At 43.2% G+C, this 27,734-nt stretch overlaps 1 protein-coding gene across 1 annotated transcript in view; it reads right to left on the reverse strand.

Annotated features, from left to right (window-relative positions):
* Window positions 1–5,266: 5,266 nt before the first annotated feature.
* BCAS1 (brain enriched myelin associated protein 1) overlaps window positions 5,267–27,734 on the reverse strand; it is a 42,957-nt gene continuing 20,489 nt past the window's right edge. The window contains exons 7-12 of the mRNA XM_083873168.1: window positions 25,512–25,643; window positions 22,313–22,348; window positions 21,112–21,312; window positions 17,864–18,028; window positions 10,440–10,688; window positions 5,267–6,309 (exon numbers count right to left, since the gene is read on the reverse strand). Coding sequence (XP_083729294.1) covers window positions 6,235–6,309; window positions 10,440–10,688; window positions 17,864–18,028; window positions 21,112–21,312; window positions 22,313–22,348; window positions 25,512–25,643 — 858 coding nt within the window. The 3' untranslated portion in view covers window positions 5,267–6,234. The remainder of the gene's footprint in view (window positions 6,310–10,439; window positions 10,689–17,863; window positions 18,029–21,111; window positions 21,313–22,312; window positions 22,349–25,511; window positions 25,644–27,734) is intronic.

Below are 27,734 nucleotides of genomic sequence, written 5' to 3' on the forward strand. Positions count from 1 at the left end.
CAAGGCAGTTACAAACTTAAGAGATATTGGTCATTTTATTTGTTGAGAATTAATAAAACACAAACAATTTCCCACCAAGATTAACCCAAGAAAGTGTATTTCTCTATTTCCTTCACCAAGAAACCTTTTCTGATACTGAAATTCAGATTCTTTTTACACCATTTCTCAATTTCTTTGCACTAATCAAAGCAGTTACAAATTTAAAAGATATTGATCATTTTATTTGTTAAGAATTAATAAAACACGAACAATTTCCCGCCAAGATGAACCCAAGAAGGAATATTTCACAATTTCCTTTCTTTCTGATGCTGATGTTCCAAAATCCATCATTTTTTCACACCCAAACTCTCAATACCAGCCCTGTTTGGGTCTCTCAGAGGCTTTAGTGTCACATCTCCTCCTCCCCAGCACATTTTACAGGGAAAGGCAACTTTATAAACTCATTATTTCTGTGCTAAAAATTCCCCTGTACTTCCAGGCTCCACTAAAGTCACATTTTAGCGTTGCTGTTCCCCTTTAAATGGATATTGAAGGAAGTCAGAGGTGTTGGATAAGGTGGCCAAGGGCAGGTTTTGGGTTCCAGCACAAAGGGGAGAGAGCAGAGGGATGAGCTGGGGCAGAGGTGGGGAGCACCTCCCAAAGGTGGGGATGGGGCCAAGGGACTGCACAGCCCTGCCAGGGGAGCGGCCCCATAAACCAGAGGGGATCACCCCATAAACCAGAGGGGATCACCCCATAAGCAATAGGGGATTACCCCATAAACAATAGGGGATCACCCCATAAATCACAGGGGATCACCCCATAAACCAGAGGGGATCACCCCATAAACGATAGGGGATCACCCCATAAACAATAGGGGATTACCCCATAAATCACAGGGGATCACCCCACAAACTCTAGAGGATTCACCCCATAAGCAACAGGAGAATTACCCCATAAACAACAGGAGAATCATCCCATAAACAACAGGGGATCACCCCATAAACAACAGAAGATCACCTCACAAACCAGAGGGGATCATCCCATAAACAAACAACAGGGTATCATCCCATAAACAACAGGGGATCACCCCATAAATCACAGGGGATCACCCCACAAACTACAGGAGATCACCCCATAAACAACAGGAGAATCATCCCACAAACTCTAGAAGATTCACCCCACAAACCACAGGGGAATCACCCCATAAACCAGAGGGGATTCTCCCATAAACAGCAGGGGAATCACCCTACAAGCTCCAGAGGATTCACCCCACAAACCACAGAGGAACCGCCCCACAAACTCCAGGGAAATCTGGACCCATAAAACCCTCTCATCACCTCACTGCTGTCCCCTTGGGAAGGCACAAAAAGACAAAAAATGCCCCAAACACACAACCCTTACCTGCTCCTGGGAAAATCCAGCCCCTCTGCCTCCCTCCCCATCCCTTTCAGGGGATTAAATCTCCCAACTGGGCTGAGCCCAGAGCAGCCCTTAACCCCTTCTGGCACCTGCAGACCCCCCTGAGCAGATGGACATGGGCAAAAACTCATTTTTACCTGGCAGTTTTACTGTTCTAGGACTGTGTGGAGGCAGCAGAGTGGGAGAAGAGAGCAAAAAAAAAATATTTTAAAGTGTAATCACAATGGCAATAAAAGCCTTTGCATGGGTTTAGTCTCGTTGGAATTAAATTTGTGTGGTTGTGGCTCTGCCAGGGCTGCCCCACTCACTGCTGGGGTCACCAAAGTCCTGCTGGTGTGGCCCAGTCCTGGGTTCTTGGGGTAAAGAGAAGTTTTTTTCTATAACATCTAACACTGGTTCTGCTCCGTGACTGGGGTTGTGAATATTGATACAGCATTTTGTGCCAATAAACAGGGAGTAATAAAGTAATCCAGTTGTGATTACTGAGTTTGATGAGTTCCTGAACAGGGCATTGGATAATTACGTGACTTTTCAATACGTGCAGTGGTGGTTAAAAATAAAATAAAATAAAATAATAAAAATAAAATAAAATAAAATAAATAAAATAATAAAATAAAAAAATAATAAAATAAAAAGAAAAAGAAATAAAAAGAAATAAAAAGAATAAAATAAAATAAAATAAAATAAAATAAAATAAAATAAAATAAAATAAAATATTACTTCAACTCAATTTTACAAGCAATTTTTTTTTCCTTCACTCATGGCAGCCATTGCCAAGGCTCAAAAGCTACAGAGAGAAAAACCTCCCTGTGATGACAGAGTCCCAACATTCTGGGCTACTTCAGTTTAATCCACCAAAGTAATAAAATTCTAAAATAAAATAATAAAATTCCAGCCTATACCAGCTCAGAATCTATTTCTCCAATGGACTCCCAACTGCTGACAGCAAAAATAAAGTGAAAATTCTGCAGCTTCACCCCCACTTCCCTTCCGTGCTCCAGACAACTCCAGTGAAATAATCACAAACATCACAAAAATTGAGTCTGCAAAACTCTGCTTTGTGTTTTAAATGTCATCGTGTCCAGGGTTTGTTTTTTATCAATCCCTGTGAGCAGAATAAAGGGTGTGCAGGTGGGTGAAGGGGCACTGCTGGGTTCTGCATCACCTGTGATAAAAATGGAATTTGGACTTCGTCCCTTTCTGGTTTAAAGTCAAATCTCTGGTGCTTCCTGTGCAAGAAGGTTTCTCCTCTTTGCCCTTCAGCAGGTGACAGATTTAATAGGAAATGATTAAGGAAAAGCAAAAAGTGCTGATGAGAGGTTTATTCTTCTTCTTCGAGGCTTTTGATAATCTGATTTTTTCAGAAAGTGTCGCTTCTTTCAGGAATTCGTGCGCATCTTCAGCCTCGGCCGGGGCTGCTGCAGAATTTCCTGTTTTTGTGTTCTCAGAACTTGCTGAGCTGCCCAAGTTGCCAGTAAAGGCCGGGGTGTGTTATCCAGAAGAGGAGGAGCTATAACAAATCCAGATTCTTCACTGATATTCTCTCACAGAGCGTGTGACTGTGCAGAATTCAGATTTATTCCACCTCCAGCCTCGGTGCCCGCGGTGTTTATCTCCTGTCGCATCATCACAAAACTTTGGATTTTCTTGCACTGAGTGGCTTTAAAGCCAGCTGTAAATATTTATATCTGAAAAAAGTCATTCAGGTGCTCTTCAAACACTCTGTGGGTGCAGAGCTGTGAGACACAAACCCTGGAGGTCAGTCCTGGCTCAGGGGGAGCAGACTCAGCTCCTAAAGTCAAGAATTTTAAATTTCTAAGGGACAAGATCCTGCTCAGAGGGTAGACACAGGTCTGGCAGGGTCGGCAGGGAGAGATTTGGTGCTTTCCAGGCACTCTCAGAGGAGTTTATAGCTCTGCAGCTTTTATTTTATTTTATTTTATTTTATTTATTTTATTTTTTTAGCTTTTTTGATGTTTGCATTTTTGTAGTAGAGTTTTTTTTTACAGATTTCAGGTAAAGAAAAGTGATAGAATATAAACTTCGTGTCTATTGCTCTTCTCTTGAGGAGGGGCAACTGATGGATTTCTAGGTTGACCAGTGTGGTTGGAGAGGTGGAAACCTCATCCTCCAATCCATGGTCATTGTCCAAAATCTCTGTAAATCAAGGGCTCAAATAAACTGCCCTCTTTTCTTGCCCTGACTGTGTGTGTCCTTCATTTCGTGTCTTTTAGTGACAGAATTCCCTCCCTGGGAATGCAGAGAGTGGGATCAGAGCGGGAAGGACACCTGGCACAGAGGGAGAACCTCCCTGCTCTTCCTGAGGGCCAAATAAACCTCCCTGTGCTCTAAGCCAGAATTTCTTACAAAAAAAACTTGCAAATTTTGATCCATTCCCTTATATATTTATTTATATTATATTTTTATATTATTTTAATTAATTATATATAATTAGATACAAACTCTTGCTTATTTCTTTGCCAAGAGCGTTTCCTGACTCCTCAAATCCCCTTTGCCAAGGGAAAGGGGCAGAGCACAGAGTGCCCTGAGCACAGGGCTGTTCCCAGGGTGGGAGAGCTCCTCTCCTCCAGAGAAGGTCTGGTCTGTCCAAAAGATAAGATTCTTTAATAACTACACAGTCTGAAATATAGTAATATATAGATATATTTTGTATTTTCAAGCCTGCAAAAGAAAAGCTTTGGGGGGGATCTCAGTGGGGCCTGAAGGAGCTGCAGGGGAGATGGAGAGAGAGGATTTCCAAGGGTTTCAAACTGCCAGAAAGGAGGTTTAGGTGGGATATTGGGGAGGAATTCCTGGTTGTGAGGGTGGGGAGGAGTGTGATGGAATTCCCAGAGGAGCTGTGGCTGTTCTGGATCCCTGGAAGTGCCCAAGGCCAGGTGGGACATCCTGGGACAGTGGGAGGTGTCCCTGCCATGGCAGGGGTGGGATGGAATGAGCTTTAATGTCCCTTCCCACCCAAACCTCTGTGCTAATATAATAATCACCATCACAATTTTTATTTGAAAACGACTGAAATGCTCTGTCTGAGGTAACCAGAGCAGGGTGAAGTCAGCAGATCACACACCTTGTCCCTCTGCTCTGAGCACAGCCCTGTCCCACCCCTGGCACTCCCACACCCTGTGTCACCACAGGGCTTCTCACCCTGACTTTATTCAATTCAATCTCATGTCATGCAAAGACAAATTTTATTTATTTCTTTTCCTGGAGCAAAGCTGGGTATGACAACCCCAATTCTTCTTTCACACTGGTCCTGCCCAGATGGACAGGGAGGGGGTTGAGGATCAGGCTGGAATCCTGTGAGAAATCACCATGGACTGAAATCCCTTTATAAGGCATGGAAATGCAGAATTATAACTAAATAATAACTTTACAAGGCATGGGGAGCAGAATTATAACTAAATAATAACTAAAGAACTAATTATAACTAAAGGCATTGAAATGCCAGGGAGAGGAGCAGAATTACAAGTAAATAATAAATAAAGAACTAATTATAACTAAAGGATCTTTACTCTGTGCTCTCTGTGCACAGAACCAGCAGCAAGTTCTGGCTGGGCACCTCAAACCTGCAGCTTTGCAGAACCCAGAGCAAAAATCCCACTGAACTGCAGGGGCTTTTCACCTCTGTCCTCTCTGATCAGTTATGAACAGAATCGTGCAGAATTTACAGAATTCTCCCTGGCTTTCCAGGTGTAATCTTCACTGAAATAAAGAGAGAATATCAAAGGCTTGTCTGTGCTGATTTATGCCCTAATGTCACATCCATCACCAGAGCACACGGATGTAAACCACAAACTCTGTCTGAAAATTGAAGCAGCGACAGATTTTTTTGTTTTAAAGGATAAATATTAGTTTATTTAAAGATAAGGACGCCAAAATATACAATATTACATCATTAAGATCAGTGTGGATGGATTAAAATGTCAGGCCAATGGTTCCCTGTACAGGCTGGGACTGAACCAACAGAAATCCTAATTCTCTGTAAAATTTATTAACTACAGTTATTACAGGAGTCTTGTGAAGCAGACAGCTGCCTGAACAGCTTTGATTTTGGTTTTTTTTTTTCTTTTAATTAGGATTAATTACAAGCACGGATATAAACAGGTATCAGGATGAAGGACTAAGTTTCCTATGAACTAAGGAACATTAATTCGCCTTAGGGGACGTGGCTGCCCTCTTGTGTCCCATTAGAACCTTAAATAGCTTTTAATTTGTTATCCCACCTCGCCCGGCCGAGAGAGAGAGAGAGAGAGAGAGAGGAGAGGAGCCGCCTCAATCACATCAAGCTTTTTGCATTTTAGCGTTTTAATTTCCATTAATAACGGGCAGGGAGCAGGATGTGATCACCGCGGGTTCTATGGGAGGGTTCAGCTCTAATTTCAGCTCTGTCCAAACTCCCCCCCAGAAGGCCTGGGCTGTTTCACATTGAAGCAGAACGTTTTTCCAAGGGAGGATTTGTGATTTTCCTTTCAAAGCCTCTCCAAACTGGAGCACTGACCGCCCGTGCCTCGCTTTGTGCCCTCCTTTATCACATACTTTGTTTTTTCTGCAGTTTATTTCTCCAATTCTCTTCCACCCTCATCCCTGACTCCTCTCCACGCTTCAAACCATCCGCACCACTTGCCTTTAAACGCGTTTCTTGGGGGGATCTTTTTAGAGCCGCTTCCTACAGGTGAGACACAAACCCTGCCGGTGACAGTGATGATAAACAACCCCGGAGTTTGCTGACAGCCCTGGGAGGGAAAAGGAGCCGCTTCTGCTGCCAGGAGCTCCCAGAGAGATGCTGAGCCTCCCTCCTGCAGCCAGGCCCGGGCACTACTTGGATTTGGCAGCAGGGAGGATGGAGACGGGGTCTGTCTGCACTTCTGCATCCGATGTCCTTTTGGAGCCCTGTGGGAATGAGAGGAGACACCTTTAAGACACATTTAGAGACGTTTCTGAGTGTTTCAGAACTCTCAGGTCTGGAATTTTTTGCTACCGGATATTTCTCACTGATTTAATCTCCCTGCTTCTCTTCATTCATCCTTTATTTAATACAAGCACCATCTGCATCATGAGAACCACACCAAGTTTCTGCCTAAGTGTGGGGGTAATTTTAATATAATTGTTATTAATATAATAGTAATATAATTGTATTATAATATAATAATTATTATAATGTAATTAATATAATTTTAATATAATTGGCATAGAAACAATTGTTTTCAGGGGCTGGGCTCACACAGAAGAGCCAGGCTGCTGAATTTCTGTAGTATTTGAGTTTTGGCACAACTTTTTTTAAAATTTCCCTGCCCTAAACGCTTCAGTGCAACCCTGCTCAGAGTCCTCCAGGCATGATGAATGGTGTATTATAGCCAGGCCTGCTCTGCTCGAGCTTAAAGGAACATTAAATACTTTTATGCATGACAGGTATTCGACAATGTTGGAGTGATAAAGCTTTTTTTTTTTTTTTACACTGCAAAACCTAATTCTGGGTTTGGAGCCGCTCCAAGGCACTAATCCAGCTTAGATGGAGGAAATGTATAGCTCTAACTATACCAACTGCATTTCTCACTGGCTGATAAAAAAAAAAAAAACTTGGCTCTGCTTTAGAGGTGCTTGACCTAATTTTGCTGGCCTTGCAGCTGCCAAAACTTCAGCAAAACGGAGCCACGAGCAGAGTTTGAGGTCAGTGTTACCACTGTGGGGTGTCAGGGCTGTTTGTCACCCAAATCAAGCACAAAATGCAGCCTGGCAAAGCTAAAGGTGACTCTGTGCTTTCCCTGGGAGAGGAACCGGGCAGAATAATGTGGGAATTGTCCTTTCCTGGAAACCTGAGTCACCCACTTCAGGACGATTGGAGAGTGAAAGGTCTCGACTTCCTCATACCCTTCAGGGGAGTAAAAACAGAGAGGTTTTTACACTGATTAAGCTCCACCTCGCTGATCTTCTTGTAATGTTTCACCTTGGAGGATCTAAGAGCAGCCAAAGATCACAATGGACTGAAAAATCCCATCTAAAAACTGATTGGAACTTTGTGCAGCTCAGGTGGCTGCAGTGGTTTTGCTTCTGCTTCCCCTGATGGTGAGTTTGGAGGATGCTCTAGAGCAGAATAAAAGGAATAAAATAAAAAGGTTTGGCCATTTACAGCAGCAAATCCATCATTTATCCATCAACCAAGACTAAGTGAGCTGTTTATTCCAAATTCACCCAGAAATCCCTAAAAATCTCCCCATCAGGTAAAGATTTCCCCCTTCAGAGGAGTGATGGGCCCTGCCACTTCCAGCTCCTGCCTGAGAAGCTGCTCATTCCAAATTCACCCAGAAATCCCTAAAAACCTCCCCATCATGTAAAGATTTCCTCCTGTGATGGGCTCTGCCAGCTCCTGAGCATAAAGAAGTCACTTCTAAACTGATCCAGGGAATAAGATGATCCAATCTGCCTTTCCTCCTATAAAAGGGTGGAGGGAGGAGACAGGAGAGGAGAGAATTCCCATTTTTTAGCACTCATTTAGCAGAGCTCACTGTTATTTGCTCACTGCAGTCTCTTGCTGCACCCATTTTCAAGGTGATTAAAGCAGGAAGATCAGACTGGCTGAGGATTCTGGTTCAACTGGAATTTCCAAGCCCGGTGTGGAACAGGAAGAAAGAACTTTGTTCTGCCTTTTTCTAATGGAAAAAATTCCAGCTCTGCCCTGGGATTCAGGAGCTCAGGGCTTTGTGACAGTGATGGTTTGGGCAGAGCATTTTGAAGGGCACACACAGAAAAATCAAGGAGCTGGAGTATTTTTTCCCCAAATTTTGTGCAGCAGCACACTCTGATCAGAATAAATCCCAATATTTTTCCATGTGCTGAGCACTCCGAGCTCCTGACAACTGGACTGTGAGTTATTCCAGCTCAGGAAACAAAGTTATTCATCCTTTTTCCCTCCTTTCCTTCTTCTTTCCAATCTAATCTTTTAAAGACTCCCTAAATACATTTGCTACAGCTTATAAATTAATCTCTTTTACCATAGGAACAATTTTATCAGTGCTCAAACCCTGCAGCCAGGCAGTGATGCTGTTTGCTTGTATAAATAGCTCCACTTGTAGCCAAAATTTCAGTGTTTTTAGCCAAAATTCCAGCGTTTTTAGCCCAGCTGGGAGCAGAGGCTGGAGCTGGAGGGTTCTAATCTGCATTTCTGTGCCATTCCCAGGGGAATCAGGGCCCAGGAGAGGGGAGTGTTAAAATACAGGAGTTGTTCAGTGAGCACAGGCTGGATCCTCCCTTTAATATCTCCTGTTCCCATTTTATCAACAAAAAGCTGAATTTTCCTTCTGAGTTGTTCCCAGATAAGTGAGTTGTTATCTTGAACTGGCAATGCTGGCACTGGTTGATCTGATACTTTCAGATCAATGGTTACACCTTCTGATCACCTTGGAGATGAGGAGATTATTATTATTTTTTTTTTTTAGCATTGCAGAATGAGTTTCTTAGCTCTTGGTAATCTTGAGGATATTCAAAGACAGGTAATGATTTTCCATGAGAGTTTTTTCCCATATGCAGACCCCATTGTTATGGGGTTTGCTGCCACTTTGAAGCACAATAAACTGACCAAATCAGTTTTGCTGTTGTAAAAAACTCCTTTTTTAAACAGTTAATGGGAGAAAGAAGCTGCAGGAGCACTCTCTATAATTGCAGCAGAAGATAAGGGACTGCACAGCCAAACTGAGGTGAGCAGAAAAAAATAAAATAAAATCCTACAGAACATCTCTACTTCCTCTACAGTGATTCTGTTTTATTCCTCAAATTGTCTTTTTACCTCTCACAATCTCCTCCCTTGATCTAAAAGCTTTTCTTGCCCTTTCAAACTGAGCCACCTTTCCTGCCTCTCTCTGTGTCTCTCATGAATTCTGGAGGTGTTTCCTCACTCCTTCAGATCTCCCTTCCTGGAAGAATTCTACACTTCATTAAACTCCATAAAGGAGTTTTGATTTTGATCACCTCCCTTGATGTTTTGAGCTTGCAGGGATTTTGTTTTGCAGGGATTTTGTTTGGGATGTCCCAGCTGCAGCACCACAGGGGCAGGTTCCTCTGGTAACCCAGCCCCACTTTCCCTGCATGAACACCCTGTAATGTGCAGGAACATTGAGCCAAGGCACAAACCCCAAACCCAGCCTTGGGACAACCTGGGCAAACCATCCCTGCTTTAGTCAGAACTCCAAGGCCTGAATTTTCCTCCCTTCCTCAAAACTTTGTTGTTCTTTACCACCCTGAGACCTGAATTTTCCTCCCTTCCTCAAAACTTTGCTGTTCTTTGGCACCCTAAAGCCTGAATTCTCCCCCCGTCCTAAAACCTTGCTGTTCTTTGGCACTCTAAGGCCTGAATTTTCCTCCCTCCCCCAAAACCCTGCTGCTTTTTGCCACCCTAAGGCCTGAATTTTCCTCCCTCTCCCCAAACCTTGCTGTTTTTTGCAGCCTGAATTTTCCTCCTTGTCCCAAAACTTTGCTGTTCTTTGCCACCCCCAGGCCTGAATTTTCCTCCCTTCCCCAAAACCCTGCTTCTCTTTGCCACCCTAAGGCCTGAATTTTCTTCCCTGTCCCAAAACTTTGCTATTCTTTGCCACCTTAAGGCCTGAATTTTCCTCTATTCCCCAAAACTTTGCTGTTCTTTGCCACTCTGAGGCCTGAATTTTCCTCTCTTCCCCAAAACCTTGTTGTTCTTTGGCATCCTAAAGCCTGAATTTTCCTCCCTCCCCCAAAATTTTTCTGTTCTTTGGCATTCTTAGGCCTAAATTTTCCTCCCTTCCCCAAAACTTTGCTGTTCTTTGCCACCCCCAGGCCTGAATTTTCCTCCCTTCCCCAAAACCCTACTGCTTTTTGCCCCCCAAGGCCTGAATTTTCCTCCCTGTCCCAAAACTTTGCTGTTTTTTGTCCCAAGCTCTTTGGGTGAAGTTGACACACAAATTCCCCCCGGATCAGACCCTGAGCGCTTCAACCAGTTGGAAAACGACCCAAAAAAAAAAAAAAAAAAGGAAAAAAAGGAAGATAAATGAACCTACAAGGCCTTTAAAGAACCCTCCAAGGGACTGCCTCTTCTCTGTCTTCTTGTAGGAGGGTTCCTTGGCGTCGCCACCGTTGTGGACGGAGTCGGGCTCGGCTGCCGGCGGCTCTCGGGGCTCTGGCTGCTCCCTGCCCTTCTGCCTGCCCAGATCCACCGTGGATTTCTTGTCCTTGGAGCCCTCTTTGCTCCTTTGGCCCCCAGGGTCACTCTCAGATGGGGCAAGAGGCTTCTCCGTGGCGTTTAAAGTCTGCAGAAGTTTCAAACGGGGGTTATTTTGGAGCGGGGAATAGGAGAGGGCAGAAGGAGATCAGTAAAAATTATAAAAAATAAAAACAAAGTGAAAGGGCAGGTGGCAGGGAGGAATCCTGCTGCCCCAGCAGGTTTTGGGATGAGCTCCTGCAGTGTTGGCTCAGGGAAGGGCTCGCAGGGAGCTGCTGGAGTTCCATGAGCAAAGACTGAGAGGTGGAACCATCCCTGAGAACGGGCACAGGAGTCCCACTGAAACACCCCCAGGGTCTGCACCCCAAAAACTGCAGGGAAAAGATCTGAGAGAGGACAAAAAATCAAAAGAGATCATAAAGCAAAAGATGAAAAATTCCCTGGAATGAGCAACAAATCTCTTGGAATTCCCTGAATGAGCAACACTCCACCAAAAAATTTAACAACACAGTGGAAGGCCAGAACATCATAGAAAAAATTCATGTACAAGTGCAAAAGAAGAGACAGGAAATCTTCCAAAATACCACAATCACAAAGCACCTGTCTGGAGTAAAGGGGAAGGTTGTGGAACTCAGAGAAGTTCAGGAAATATTTGATGTTCACACAAGAAAAAACATACCTGGCAAACAAAGGATCAGACAGTGAAATTGTCACTGTTTGGAAAGCAGTAAATGAGGGTGGTTTTTGCCAGGAAATCTGTTTGCAAATAGGATTTTCTTTTTTTTTTTTTTCTTATGGAAAGAAAAAGACCCATATGGCTTTATTTATTACCATCATTAAAACAGCACAAATTTACCATGTTGAAAAGCTGGAACTCTCACATCTGCCCTCAGGCCATGGCCCAAGCTTAATGCTGTGTATTTTTCCAGCTCTGGGAATTTTACCATTTAGTCTTGAAATATTTGGTGTTCCTCTGAAGGCCTGGGGGTTATGTGCTCACACGCCAGGCTCGGCTTTCATTCAAAACAAAAAAACATTTTTAGATCTCGTGATTTCAGAGGAAACCCTGAAAGCAGAAACTCTAGAGAAACAGAATGCAAATACACCTCTTGGAGTTAAAAATAAAAAATAAATGTTCAAGCCTGTCTCATTTTGGGGAAACAAGAATGAGAGGGGACAATCCTTCTGCTTGCCTTTTCCACTCTATTCACCTCTTCTTCCTAATCAATCTTAAAAAAATTCCATGTTTAAATCACAGAACCCATTTAATACATTCAGGTTTGACCAGGAGATTCAACTCCTCACTAAATAGGAGCTTTTGGAATGATTTCTTTATCCAGAGACAGATATATGTGGGTAAATATTTCCTCATATTTTATGAATTTAAAATTCCAGTCAGCAGCTTGACTTTGTGCAGGAGAACATGAAGGAGGGGATCAGTGGGTTTATGGTTCATATTCATATTCATATTTTATATATAAAAACATCTATTCTATTCTATTCTATTCTATTCTATTCTATTCTATCCTATCCTATCCTATCCTATCCTATCCTATCCTATCTAATAATATGATATATACTAATATATTATAACAATATTAATATATATTAAATATATAGAATATCTATTTTTATATGGTTCAAAGTTTATATTTTAGTTTATATAGTTGATAATATAGTTTATAATAGAGCTTATAATATAACTTATAATATAGTTGATAATATAGCTTATAATATAGTTGATAACTGTTGATAATAGAGCTTATAATATAGTTGATAATATAGTTGATAATAGAGCTTATAATATAGGTGATAATATAGTTTATAGTCCATCCCAGCAGACTCAGAGGGGTCAGAGGAGAGCAGAGGTTTGGGCTGGGGCTGCACAAACACCTCACACACCCCACCCATGTCCTGTCACCTGGGAAATGCCACTTTGCAGCACCCAGGGGATGCAGGAGCTCTCCCAGGACACAAAGGATTGACAAAAAAAGATTAATGTTGTCTCTGGGAGCTCTGAGCTGCTGCCCCAGCAGTTGGTTCCCAAGACTTTTCTCACGGTGATTTCCCTCAGTTCACCTTTAAAACAATCCTTTGGTGAAAATTGCCAAAGTTCACCTTGGCTGCAGCAACAACCACAGCTCTGGGGCTGAGCCCAGTTCAGAGGGACCCAGGAGAGCCTGGAAGCCTCAGAAACACTCTGAGCAATGTGTGGCTTTGCTCTGTGGGTGTAAAATGAGAATTTTCCTCCCCACACGTGGCTGAGACAGCGCTGCAGCCAAGGCACAACGGGCCCGGTGGCCCAGAGCAGGTGGGGTCTTTGATGTCAGCCAGGCAGACAAAAACACTTCTTAAAAAATATTCATATTACATTTTCCAGGCAAAAAAAAAAAAAAAAAAATTAAAAAAAATCAAACCCTATCAGATAATGTCTTGGAGGTGTTTCATATTAGCCATGAAAGGCAGGAAATTGGCATTTTTGATATCGACAGGAGCAGATCAGGAAATGCAGAGTGAGGTCTGTGAGAAATGAGAGATGTGAAGGCTCCTTGTTCCAAAGGGGAGCAGCTCCTGTCAGGCTGCTCTGCCTCCTCAGCACCAGCACTGCCACTGAAATAAAAAACCAAAAATGGACAGTATTTTCCATGTTGTCTTAGAGGAGGCCTTGGCCCAAGGCTGGATTTTAAGCCCAGGATTTCTGTGGGTTTTGGTGCTGAAATTAATTTCTGGAGGGGCAGGGATGGGAAGGGGAGAAGAATCGCAGCATTGCAGAGACACTAGAGCATAATTTGAGGAAATCCTTTCAAAGAAATCCCCAAAAAAGGAAGAAGTCAGGAGCAGATCCAGTTTTCCTTGGGCTCCTCCGTGGAATAAAACTGTTCTACTTCACACCAGGGCAAGGGAGAGAAGGAGGAAGAACAACAAACTGATTTACAAAAATGAAAGAAAGGTGGCTGCTCGTTAAAACAGTAAAATAAATGAGCTGGATGCTCATTTATAAATAAAATAAAATAAAATAAAATAAAATAAAATAAAATAAAATAAAATAAAATAGATCCAGGGCTGAAACTTTTGGTGTCTTACCCAGATCACAAAAGTCTTGCATGAAATAAGGATTAAGTGTCACAAGACAAGGCCCTTCTATATTTAGGATGTTTTTACAGACATAATTTGTAAACTTTAACCTTGGTGTCATCAGACGTTGTGAAAAGAGGAAGAGGGAGATATAATTTTACAGCTGTTTGAAAAAGGAAATTCTGAAATGTCAGTTTTGAATGTAACTTCAGTTTTCCTCTGAAAGGAAACTGTCTGTAGACAGAACCTTGTTTTATTTCTCATTACTGAGAGATTAATTCTTCTGGATATTCCTCTCTTGCAGCAGATGAGGGTTTGGCTCTCCAATTAACAGAATTTGTATTTCTGATGAAAATATGAAGGATTTTGAAAGCCATGAAGAATAGAATGCAAATATCACACCCAAAGGTTGAGTTTAGGTTTTGTGAACACAGAACGAAAGAAACAAAAACAGAACAAGAAACAAAGATTTTTCGTGGCTTTTGTTACATTGCACTGAACAGTTTTCATTCTCACTTTCATTTCTCTTCTGTAGAGTTCCCACCTAAATGATTCTTTCCTCAGAAGACGAGTAAATCAACAAAGTAAAAAGAATTCTGTGTATATTTAGTTCCACTGCCTGTGCCAAGGTACTTGCAGAAAATCAAAAAGCAGCAAGAGAGAGGAAGAAGACTGAACATAAACCCAATAATTATTTTAAGAAAAGGAACACATCTGGAAAAAGCTTTAAAAAAAAATGATGTTGACTCTTTAAAATATTAATATTATGACTAGATAAAAGAAACAGAGAAGTGCTGTGCAAACAGATGAAGCTCAGTGAGTGCAGCACTTTTCTCTCAATTTGACTTTTACACCTCAAGAGGTTGAGCTCTGTGGAAGGAGGCGACAAGAACCCAACACCAGAGGATGGAAAAATCCAGACCAAAAATAAAAAATCCACTTCCGTGGGGTCTGGGGCTGGGCCCACCTCCCTCTTCTGAGCTGGGGCTGCCTCCATCACCCTTGACTGACTAAAATAACAAAGGGTCCTGTTTGAGGTGCTCAGTCAGGATGGAAACCCACAGGAATTGAAGTCTGAAGGCACTTTGGCAATATCCCCATGTCCAGGGTGGATTTAAATATCCCCAGGGTGGATTTAAATATCCCCATCCCCAGGGTGGATTTTGCTGTGGTTCTGTGGGATTGTCTCTTGCCAGGCAGCTTTTCCTGGGCAGGGATCACTTCAGGCTCTGAAAATCTCACTGCTGTAGCTCTGCTGCTGGAATTTTCTAGGAAAGAGCTTTTTCTTGTTTTTCAGAGCCAAATCTGTCCTACAGGACCTGGTGGGACTTGTTCTCTATTTATCCACCCAACTAAGTGCATGTGCTGTGAATAATTAAAGCCCACTCAGCTCTAGAGAGATGTTTTTATATTTTGTCATCATCCTGATTTTTTGCTTTCCAGTTTATTCCTGCAATTCTTAAACCTCTAAATAATAATTTCTCCTTGATTCCCACTCTTCCCAGCCAGGACAATCCAAGCAGAGCCCGAGGCTGCAGCACTGGGAGGTCACTCAGAGCAAACCTTGACTCTGAAATATCTTTTTAAGGTAAAATCTTGTTTCCATCTAAATTTAAAAATGAGAATCACCCTCGTTAGACCAAACTGAGTAAATAGCACAAGCTTTGTGAGAATTAGGCTAAGCTTAAGTTATAATTAGTTCTATAAAAGAGACAACAGGGATGAGTATTTGTGTTTAAAAAGGTGTTGGAGGGTTCATTGCGCTCTCCTGGGTGCAGAGCTCAGCAGCAAAACATGGAATAAACTCCAGGATTTCAGAGTGCCCGAATTTAAAAATGTCATTTTTTTCATTGCAGAAGTTCAATGAAAACAATGAAAGGATGTGACTTTTTTTTTTTTTTTTTTTTTTTTTTTGTTTTGTTTTTTTTTTTTTTGTTTTTTCTAAATTTATCTCAGGCAGAACTGCGGTTTGCTGCAGCTCTCTGCATTCATAAGGTGAGGCACAGCAGCACCAGCCTGCTCCCACACATGGGGTTACTGCAACTCTGAGCCTGATTCTCCTCCAAAACAACAACAATCAATACCTGGCAGCAGCAGGAGAGAAAAGGAAAGCACTCCATGAGAATTCATGGTTTTTGTGGGGACAGTGCTGTCCCTGGGAGTGGCACTGCTGAGCCTGGCACGGGTTTGTGCTCGTGGAGCTTTATCTGTGCAGGAGGGGAGGAAGCACAGTGTGGTCTGTGCTGGAGACAAACCCGGTCCAGAGTGTAGAAAGATGGGTTGTGATAAGATCTACTCTGCATTTCTGTGTTAGCAAGTCCTCAAGTGCCTTGAGAAAAAACAAAAATCTGCTCTGACAGTGATCAGTGTTACCTGTCCCTCTATAAACACCCCAAACCCAGATAAAAATAGCTCTGCTTTAGCCAATCTCTCTATTTTTATTTAGTTTTATTATTATTATTATTACGATTTTGAACCAAAAATAACAGAGTGAAGACCTTGAGGTCTAGACAAAGCTTCCCCTTGCTGCCAGTGAGATGAAGATGAAACAATCCCAAGGATTTTTCTCTCCAGAGCACTGCTGACCTTTTATCCTTGCTCTGCTCACTCGGGGCTGCTGCTGGCCAAGGCTTCCCAAAGTCTCCTGCAGCGAGCAGGGTGGGCTGGGATGTTTTAAATGGAAGAAGGTGAGGACAGCCAACACCCTGCTACATTTTTCTTAATAGTTGTGACAACACAAAACAGTGATTCTCGATTCTAAATACTATTTATTGCCTAAAAGTTTGATTATGTGGGGGAGTAGGGCAGCACAGGCACTGATTTAGGAACAATTTTCCTCTGGTAAGCAGGATTAGATTCTACTTTCTGCTTTTCCTTTTTTCCCCACCTGATGGATCTGTGCAGGAGTGACTGCCTCCTTTCCTTTCAGTTCACCTAACCTGCATAAACTGCTAAAAAAAACTTGTGTCAGTAAAAACACAACTCCCTGGAGGCAGAGCAGGACAGGACACAGCACAGGGAGCCCTGACGGGGCCGCAGGCAGCGGGAGATGGATTTGGAGGCGGGTTTGGAGGTGGGTTCCTCCACCGGGGATGGGTTTGTGAAGCAGAGCGTCCTCTGGAGCTCCCTGGGCCACCTGGGCGGGGAAAGGGCCACCGGAGCCCTCGGGACGTTCCGGGAGGAGCCGCGAGAGGGAGATGGAGGACGGGGAATGCGCGGGGGAAGGAGGGGAGAGGTCTCAGCCGAGCATCCCTGAGCACCGCGTGTCCCTGAGAACCGCTGAGCATCTCTCACCCCTGAGCACCCCTGAGCATCCCTGAGCATCCCTCATCCCTGAGTATCCCTGAGCAATCCTCATCCCTGAGCACCCTTGGGCATCCCTGAGCACTTCTCATCCCTGAGCATCCCTGAGCATCCCTCCTCCCTGAATATCCCTCATCCCTGAGTATCCCTGAGCACTCTGCATCCCTGAGCATCCCTGAGCATTCCTCATCCCTGAGTATCCCTGAGCACTCTGCATCCCTGAGCATCCCTGAGCATTCCTCATCCCTGAGTATCCCTGAGCAATCCTCATCCCTGAGCACCCTTGGGCATCCCTGAGCACTTCTTATCCCTGAGCATCCCTGAACATCCCTCATCCCTGAGTATCCCTGAGCACTCTGCATCCCTGAGCATCTCTGAGCACCCCTGAGCATCCCTCATCCCTCAGCATCTCTGAGCATCCCTGAGTATCCCTGAGCATCCCTCAGCATCCCTAAGCATCCTTGAGCACCTCTGAGCACTCCTCATCCCCGAGCATCCCCGAGCATCCCTGAGCATCCCTCATCCCTGAGCACTTCTCATCCCTGAGCATCCCTGAACATTCCTCATCCCTGAGCATCCCTGAGCACCCCTGAGCATCCCTGAGCATTCCTGAGCATCCCTGAGCATCCTTGAGCATCCCTGAGCATCCCTGAGCATCTCTGAGCATCCCTGAACATCCCTGAGCTCCCTCATCCCTGAGCACCTCTGAGCATCCCTGAGCATCCCTGAGCACCCCTGAGCATCTCTGAGCATCCCTCATTCCTGAGCATCCCTGAGTACTTCCCATCCCTGAGCACCCCTGTGCCCTCCCAGACAAGGCCAAGTGTTTTCCCAGCCTCTCCCCCAGCCCCCTGAGGGATTTCCAGAGGGAAGAGCTGCTCTCACCAGCTTGAAGAACTTCCTGAGGTTTGCCTTGGGCGTTTTGCTCTCGGCCCCTCGCGGTCTCCCCTCGGCGCTCTCCGCACTCTTGTTCTCATCCCTGTCGGGAGCCACGGCCTCGGGAGCCACCTCTGCCTTCTCACTGCCCACAGCCTCTGCCTCCTCTGAGTTCTGGGGTTGGGAAAGAAGGTGGGAAACACATTCAGACTCAATCCATGAGGAGTTGGTTGATTTTTTAAAGTTTTACAATCAAACAGGGCAAAAAAGCTTCCTCAGGTTCACTTGGTGTTGCTTCAGGAACTTGATGAATCCCAACTGAAAAGAAGTTATAAGTGTTAAAATCCCACCAGTTTATATAAATGAAAGAAATAACCTTTCTTGAGTTGCTGGTTCCCAGTCACAAGAGTCTAGCTTTGATTATGATGTGAAAAGAATGAAAATGAAATTACACACAGCAATGGGTGTCCTGAGGAGATGAGGCTGAAACAAATCCAGTAAATACAAGAAAAATCATACTCAAGATTACTTAAAGATTATTTAAAACACACTATGGACACTATTAATTGCTGAAAGCTGGCCTTGGACACTTCCAGAGATGGGGCAGCCACAGCTTCTCTGGGAATCTGTGTCAGGACCTCACCTCCCTCACAGGGAAGGATTCCTTCCCAACACCCCATGTAAACCTCTCTGTGTCAGTTTGAAACCATTCCCCCTGTCCTTGTCACTTGTTTATTCTTATTTGTCACCACATTCTTTTATTTGGACTCTGCCACTTTTCTGATATTTGCTGTTCCCCTGGACAGCAGTTTTTCTGTGTGCTGTTGTCATCTCCCTTTTTGAGCAAATAAAACCCAAATTTATTTAGTCCTTCATACAGAAGCCATCCAATACATTTACTCAGCATTCTATTACACCTTTTAGTTCTGTCATATTTTTAATTTGCAGGTAACTCCAATTCAGGAAAGGGACTCACCATGGTCTCCTAGAGCAGTGAGAGATTTTGCTTTGTTCCTGATTCCTCTTTTGTGTAAGAAACAACATTTTGGAGGTGGGGCAGTGGGAGAAGATGAGGGAATAAATATTCCTTATCCCCTGCTGCCTGGGGTGGCTGCAGCACATCCCACTGCCCCATGGAATTGCAGGTTTAATTTATATTTATGAACAGCTTTGAGATAATCAATCTGTAATAATTTTCCTCTGGATCTCCGCCTATTCACACATCCATATCATCAATTCCCCATCTATTTGCTGGAAGGAAATAATTCAGAGTAGAGTGGAACCAGTGGCTCAGCAAAGCAGAGCTCAGCTCCTGGGATCTCAGCATTCCCAGGGGAAGTTTGGGATCACATTGCTGCATCCCAAAGGAGTTTTGTCCCTGCACTGGAATTGGTGACACAACCAACAAAAGCACCCTGGGACCAAATGCCAACCTCCAAAAAGCCCTGTCCAGTTAAAGGAGGGTCAGTCAGCTGTTCAGAGATTGAGTTGTTTGAAGTGTCAGGGATTTTTTGCACATTTCTTCAGGAAATTCTTCCCCAGGACAAGGGGGAATGGCCTCACACTGAAAGAAGGGAAATGCAGGTTGGATATACAGAGGAAATTCCTCTCTGTGAGGGTGCTGAGGTCCTGGCACAGTTTCCCAGAGAAGCTGTGGCTGTTGTGGATCCCTGGAATGTCCCAGGCCAGGCTGGACAGGGCTTGGAGCACCCTGGGACAGTGGGAGGTGTCCCTGCCATGGGACTGGATGGGCTTTAAGGTCCCTCCAACCCTCCAAACCATCCTGGGATTCCATTTTCTCCTTCACCCAGGAATTAACCAGTTTGCTGTGTGCACATCAGTGAAAAGAGGACAACTTTCCTGCAGTTGCATGGCAAGAGTTGCTTAAAATTCCAGTTTTTTAATCAAACACATTTGCTTTTAAAGACAGATCCCAGAGCAGTGTAAATAACAGTGCCTTGATCACCTCCCACCCTGGTCTGGCCTGCTTTGATCAGATAAATGTGAAGCCTCATGTTTCTCTGCCCTGATCAGATATCTACGAGTAGCTTTCCAACACAAATATTGGAAATTGCCCACTGTGATTCCCTATTACTATTCCTTCTGAAAAAAAAAATAATAAATGCTGGCACAGCAAATATTTGAGTAACAGCTCTGAAAATTCTCGTGAAGACTGATCAGGAAATGGGGGCAAATACAAAGTGGCTCCCAGCTGAGAAGCTGAATAAGGAATTTTGCATTTTCCCTTTCCATATTTATTCATCTGCAGGCAGAGCAGCAGCTTTTACTGCCACGTGTTGACAGGCACTTCATTAGCTGCACTTTGAAGTGAAAGCTCATCAGAGGATGGATATTTAAGAGACTGCCTGGAAAGAGAAGCTGGAGCTCAATCCCACATCTATTGAGTGTTGTGGTTGCTGTTTGTGAGTTCAAAAGCAAAGCTGCTCCTGACTTTGAGTTCTCCACCTATTTGAGCTTGGATTTTCTGTCCTAGCAAAAGGACAGTGCATTAAATGTGCCTGAAAAAGATCAATTCACTGCAGAACAGCCCACAGAATCTTCAAACCAAGCTGAGTTTGAGGCCAACCTGTTGTCTTTTGGGTTTTTTTGTACATCTCTCCTCATTTTCTTTAGTTTTGAGCTGACTGGGTGTTTGGAAGGAACAAATTTCTGGGATTTCAGCTTGAGTAGAAGCCCAAAAAAGCAGTTATTCAACATCCAGTGACTCAGTAAAGTCTCATACAGCCCTTCCATGAAATGAAATGAAGAACAAATAAACTCCAGCTCATAAACCATAAGGAAAAACCTGTGTTTGTAGAGTTAGCCCTAAATTTTGTTAAAATCATTATTTAACCTGAGGAACAATGTGTCTTCCTAAGCCATTGAGACTCCCAAACTTAAAGAAACAGAACATTTTCTGTTGAGTAAGAACTGACCCACCTGGTCCCAGCTTTTCAGACATTTAAAGCAAAGAAATGAAACGAGTTTCATTCAAACCTAACGAGGTTTTAGAGGTTTATCTCTATTGATGATAAATTTTAGTAAAGAACGCTGTGACCTCTGGGGGATATTTAGAAATATTGAATTGAGAGAGAACAACATTCCTGATCCCATAAAAACAAGAAAAATACCCCAAATCAATTCATGGCTCTGATGTTTTGTATGCGGGAACTGCTGCCTGTGGTGGGTTTGGCTGGTTTGCTGCACCTTGGCATTAACTCCAGTCTCTGCAGGGATTGATTTCCCAGCTCCAGTACCTTTTTCCAGAAGAGTTTGCTCAGGGGCAGAGGGGTGGCCGAGCCCTTGTCCTTGGGGGCCTCCCGGGGGGGGTCACTGCTCGCTGCCTGAGGAGGCACCACGGCCTCGGGCACCTTCGGGTTCTGCTTGGGCGGCGGCTCTTGGGAGGGAGGGACATTCCTGTCTGCCTTGACACAGGGGACAGCGGGCTGCTCAGGGCTCTGGGAATCAAAAATAGAAAGGACAGGGATGTTGTGAACAAATCCAGAACGCCCAGGGAGCACCTGGGGCAGGTGAGCATCACCACTCTCCATTTAGCTGCATCCCTGCCCTTCCATCCTTGCCCTTCATCCCTTCCCTTCCACCCCTGCCCTTCCATCCCTGCTCTTCCATCCCTGCTCCTCCATTGCTTCCCTTCCCTTCCCTTCCCTTCCCTTCCCTTCCCTTCCCTTCCCTTCCCTTCCCTTCCCTTCCCTTCCCTTCCCTTCCCTTCCCTCCCTGCTTGAGCAGAGGAAGGAAAAGATCCAGCAAACCCAGACCACTGATAAAGAAATTAAAACATTTAGAGACTGTTATAAATGCATATTATATGGTTGTTTTTTTTGCAAATATTAACATAAGTACTATATGTATAATTGTATGGTATTATGTTTTATTAATAGAGTTTAGAAAAATAATGAATGTATATTTTTTTAAATATACCAAAAAAGTTGACAGTAAAAGACTGAGGTTTTTTTCTTCTTTATAACATCTCAACTGACCAAGCCAAAAAGTACAAAGGAGAGGTCATCAGCTTATAACCTTTCATAAAAACTGCTAACTTTGTTTTCTTATCCAAAAAAAAAAAAAAAAAACAACCCCTGAGAAAAAAGATTTATGAGACCCAAATAAAGTTACCTGCAAATAAATCTAGATAAAATGATTGAAAATATTTAAAACAGATAGAGCTCAAAAGAATGTTTCATACCTAAAGATTTATTAATATGCAACACAAAAATTCTTAAAATATAGAAGTCCAAAAGGGTGTGTGTGCTGCTGGCAGACCTTGTGCCAAGCACCCTCAGCTGAAAGAATTTCACCTCTCTGTCTCCTAATTGTCTATTTTTAATTTTTATTAAACTTATAAATTTCTCTAAAAGACTAGAACTCGTTTTTCACAGAGACTGAACCTGCCAGGGAGAATTCCCCCTTGCAACAGATAATTGAACCCCTCCTACTCACTTTGGTGTTGGTTGTCTGCTGGGTTTCTTTCGCAGCCTGCAGGGAAAACAAAACACAAAGATGAGTCTGTCTGAGGCACTGCAGCTCCACAGGGCCAGGAATTGTCTGTGCCACCGATTATTTGGTTTTTTAGTCAATGTGTGTGCAAGTCTTGGTCCTGCAGCCATGGAAACTGATCCCTGGAAGAGGGGAAGGAATGCCAGGTCCCATCCTTGTACCTGCACCAGCCTGGTGCTGAATTCTTTGTGCTCACACTCCTCAATTCATTCTTTAAAAATTCGTGTATTTATAGATGTGTTGCCACATTCACATTCAGTTCGGGTGAATCGTGACAGAGAATTTAAAGAGAATAAAGAGAATCGAAAGGCATTGACAGATTTTTCTGGGTGTTTTCCAGTGCTCCTGGGTGTTTTCCATGGGAATCCCAACACCATCACCAGGGATGTGCTCCCATCACCTTCCAGCAGGAGGTTTGGATTTCTGGGATCCAAAACTCAGGGAGAACAGGAAATCCTGGAAAGCCAGGGCACAGAACAGCCCTGCCTTTGGAACTGGGGCAGGAGCTGCAGCTCTGCAGGTGCTGGAGTTGATTCCACCCATCCTCTCATATTTTTGAGCACGAGGTGGGATTTCTTTTGCTAAAAAAATTCAGTGATGGGGCTCCTGATTTCATCAGGATTCACAAACCCTGGAGGACACAGTTAAATTCCTCCTCAGCCAGGGATGTTACCCTGCAAATCTCATCCCTCACCCAGCAGAGCTCACACTGAAGAATTATCTGAGCTGTACAAAATAAAATAAAATAATAAATCCAGCCACAGCCTGAGACCAGGTTCCAGCAACCTGAGAAGTTCCAGCACTTTGGGAAGTTCTGGACAGAACTTTTGCAGGTGAGATATCTCACCTGCCCTGAAAATATTTTGCAGGAGCCAAGAACTTTTTTGGGTTTGTTGGGTTTTTTTTGGGTTTTTTTTTTTTTTGTTTTTTTTTTTTTTTTTTTTTTTTTTTTTTTTTTTTGTGGTCAGGTCTGACAAACAACATCCAGAATGGGAGGTGAGAACAAAGGTGGCTTCAAAATTAGTGCTGCAAATGAGGGAAAATTCCATAAATCAGCACAGTTATACCTCAAAATTAGCATGGGATGAAGGGAAAGGTGCATGGATGGGAAGAGCATCACAAGCTGCTTCAAAGTTAGGATTTTGTAACTCAGGAGGCTGAAAAACAATGTTTCTGTTAACTCACAGCCAGTCCAAGCTGGATTTAGGTAGAGAAATGTATTTTGGACATGCACAGGAAGCACTGTCAGAGGAGAGAGTCAAGTGTTTAAACACAAATATATCTATTAAAATGATCATTTCAAATAAAGGAATTGGTTATCTATTCATCCAATTCATACAAGAATCACAAATTTAAGGATCTAAACTGTATTTTTAATTTTTTTTTTGTTTTACTAGGAGTGGTAACTGCAGGGCCTGCCTGTCACATCCCTGCTCTGAGCTCAATTCCCACTTTTGATCAGCCTTAAAAGCAAATTGTTTACAAATTTTAGAAATTATTTACAAATACACCATTTTAATCCCTCTCCTTAATTCCTAACCGGTCACAAATAATATCCCAGCTCCTGCTTCTGTATTTTGGATGTGGAAAGAAAACTGTGATAATAAACATAGAAATGAGAAAAAGGCTATTTTAGAAGTGATATTTTATTAAAAAGATTTTACTGATATAAAAACTTACTGCTCTTGCATTCCTTCAAGGTAAGTGTTGTCATTCCAGACAAAAAACTCTTTAAACTTCCATTAAATATTCCAGGGAATTTTCTCACTACAACTTATTGCAAGATTAACTAATTGTTGGAACTGAATCTTTAAAAATTCCAGGCAGGTTTGGTTTTTACCAGGAAGCCTCAACTCATTATGAACAAATAATTAATATTTTAATTTTATTAAGAAATGAAGCTGAGATCTCACATTAAATTTTTGGCCAGAACTGCACACTTTAATCCATTTGGAATATTATTATTCCTTCAGTAATATGCAGATGAATTTTTTTTTCTCAAAAATGGGATAGTGGAAAGAACATTTTTGATTTTAAAATGTATTAAAGAATGACTTATGCCCTTGATTATAAAGCCCCCTACTCACCAGAAATTCCACGTGGGTGTCTGGAGGGAGAATTAAATATTAATTATGTTCCTCCCCCACTGGAAGGGTCTCTGTTTCTGCATTCTCTGGGTTAAAAAGCTGCAATTCTCTGCTTTCCTGCCATGATTATCTCCAGAGAGTGCAAAAATCCCCAAATACAGAGTTTGAGACCAAAAGTTTTGGTGATTTCTGGGGTTTAATATAAAAGCTCACAGCCTCTATTGGCTTGACTGTGCATTTTAAGCACTTTAAAGTACCCATCAAACCCAGACTTTTTTCTACTTCAAACTAAAGTTGGGCTAAAATAAATTAATTTTCTTGTTTGCAGGGAGAAATCCCTATTTCTGCAGGAAATTCCATGTATCAGATGCCCCAAAATGCCAATTTTAGCCAAATTCTGGTACACATTAAAACAGAAAACCTGAGCTGTGGCTGAGCTCCCAAACCTCTCTGGTTTCAGGCTCTGTTCACCTCTACACAACTCATTGTTTGTCAGCAACTCGGATTTTATTTTGGTTTTTACTGGACAGGGGAGTTTAGTCCGAGTTAGTAACCAGGGCAGGGATTGTTATAGGAATTTTTAGAGGAATTGTTGAAGGAATTGTTGTAAGAATTGTTATAGGAATTGATACAAGAATTGTTAGGAATTGTTGTAGGAATTGTTGTAGGAATTATTATAGGAACTGTTGTAGGAATTGTTGTAGGAATTGTTGTAGGAATTGTTGTAGGAATTGCTATAGGAATTGCTATAGGAATTGTTCTAGGAATTATTATAGGAACTGTTATAGGAACAGTTGTAGGAATTGTTTTAGGAATTATTGTAGGAATTATTCCAGGAGTTGCTGCAGAACCCCGAGCTCACAGAGGGCTCAATGAGAGGAACGCTGCAGCTCAGGATGGTTTCCATCCCCCCAGGCACAGAAATGCTTTTTTGGGGATTTCCAGAGCTCTGCACATCTGGCCAGATGTTGGGAAAGAGCTCCTCTCTCTCTCTCTGTGCCAGCAGCCAGCTGTGATTGCTCAGGGCTCTGCTCCTCCTGGAGCTTCATACCGACCTTGTGCCTAAAGAGTTTGCTAAAGGTGCCGTGGCCCAGCTTGGGGCTCTCTGCCTTCTTTTTCTTGGCTCCTTTGGAGGGGGATTCTGCTCCTGCCTTCGGGCCAGGCTGCCCCCCTGGGCCCTTCTCCACCTTGTGCACAACAGCAGGTGCAGGTGAGTGTTTATTGCTTGGTCAAAGATGTTATTCCATCACTCACACACGTGGGGTTAAAGGAAAATATTCCCTCTTAGCCCTGGACCAATCGTGGTTTGTTTTTTCCTGAGTGATTTCTCAGCTCTCCTCAGATTTTCTTTCATATGAGCAGCAAAATAAAAGCCAAGGAAATCCACCTTATTGCAAATTAAACCAAAACCTTCCCTCTCAAATACCTACTAAACTGAAACCTAAATCCCACCAACTTCTGTCTTTTCAAGACATGAAGAAGCAATTTAGGAATTATAATTTTAAACCAGGCAAATATAGAAATCTTTGGAGGAACCTTCAGTCTTTTTATTGCAGCATAATAGGGACTTTAAAATGTTCTATATAATGCATTATTTAGGAAAAGGGCAGTGTGAATATTAATGATATAGACTGCCTGAAATATTTCAAGCTTGCATTAATGTCCTTGAAATTAATGAATGAATTGTTCAAGGTCTCAGGCTTTAAAGCAGGAAGATGCCTTTGATTACCTGGCAGGGAGGAGGATGAAGGATTATTCCTTACTAATTTTTACAGCAAAGTTCACCCTTTTTCCTACAAAATTCTCACTTAGAGTGACACAGGATCAGCTCAAGGTCTGCCACAGGAGGGTCAGGGCTGTGATTTGGGGCAGATTTTGTCCAAACAACCTCCTGGTTTGTAGGAAGTGCCTGAGGAGGTGTCTGTGGCCCTGATACCTCTGGGGCTGAGAGATTTCAGCCTGCTGGCAGCTGCTGACTTTTTCCCAAGGAAAAATTTCTCAAAAAAGCTTCTTCTCAAAACAATCTTGGCAAACAACTCTCCTCTCTCAGAACAATCTTTCTCCAGGTGGAGTTTTGCTGTTTCTCTGGTTTAACCAATGGGGTCAGAGAGGTGTCGTTCCTATTCCCCAACCATGTTCAGTCTGGATGGGAACACCTTATAAAAGGCAGTGAGAATTAGACAATAAAAGCCTTTTTTCTGTGCTCTTTGCCTTCTGGAATATTTGGAGTCTCTCATATTTTCTTTTGTGTCCTACAAGGACCTGTGTGACCGGGCTGAGACACAGAATTAGGGCCAAAGGGACAGCAGGAGGGTGTGCCCAGCTGCAGCACTCGCGGCCCAGCAGCTGATTAGAGCCGGAGCCAGCGCTGATAAGAGCCTGATCTTACAAAAACAGAAAGATTTTTTCCCCTGCAGAGGGTGCTGGGGAACTCTCCAGAGATTGTTCCCTGCTCCAAACCTTCCAAAGCTCCAGGAGTGTCTCAGTTGTACACCACAATGACAGAGACTCCGATTTCAGAAGGCTGAAATGACTCCTTTATTTCTGGGATGTGTCTCCCTTTTATCCCATTTCACACAGACCAATTGGATTGGTGACACAAAGACAAACCTCTTCACTCCCATTGGGCAGAGCAGAGGGACAGCAAGGAGAAGTCCCTCCTGGGGAAAGGAATGAATAACAAAGTTACAACAACAAAAAGATGTCTCTTGTTTACAGAAAATTCCTTGAGAAAAGAATTTCAGAATCCAAAACGTGTCAGGCACAAATCAGGGCTACACAGAAGCACTTGGACAATGCTCTCAGTGGGATTGTTTGGGGTCTGTGCAGGGCCAGGGGTTGGAGGATCCTTTGGATCCCTTCCAGCTCCAGGATATTCCATGATTTGAAAGCACAGCAGCCACCCAACAGCCCCACAGCACTCGGGAAAACTTCACTTAGCAAAGCTTTAACACACAAGTTTGTAGCCCTGATTTCATGTTTGAGGTGTTTTGGTTTTCTGAAATTCTTTTCCCAAGGAATTTTCTGTAAATGAGAGACATCTTTTTGTTGTTGTAACTTTGTTCTTCATTCCTTTCCCCAGGAGGGACTTCTCCTTGCTGTCCCTCTGCTCTGACCAATGGGAGTGAAGAGGTTTGTCTTTGTGTCACCAATCCAATTGGTCTGTGTGAAATGGGATAAAAGGGAGACACATCCCAAAAATAAAAGAGTCATTTCAGCCTTCTGAACCTCAGAGTCTGTGTCCTTGTAGTATAAAACAGCATCACAAGTTGGGTTTT

This window comes from Zosterops lateralis (genome assembly GCF_965231275.1).
Source record: "Zosterops lateralis genome assembly, chromosome: 16".
Lineage (NCBI taxonomy): Eukaryota > Metazoa > Chordata > Aves > Passeriformes > Zosteropidae > Zosterops > Zosterops lateralis.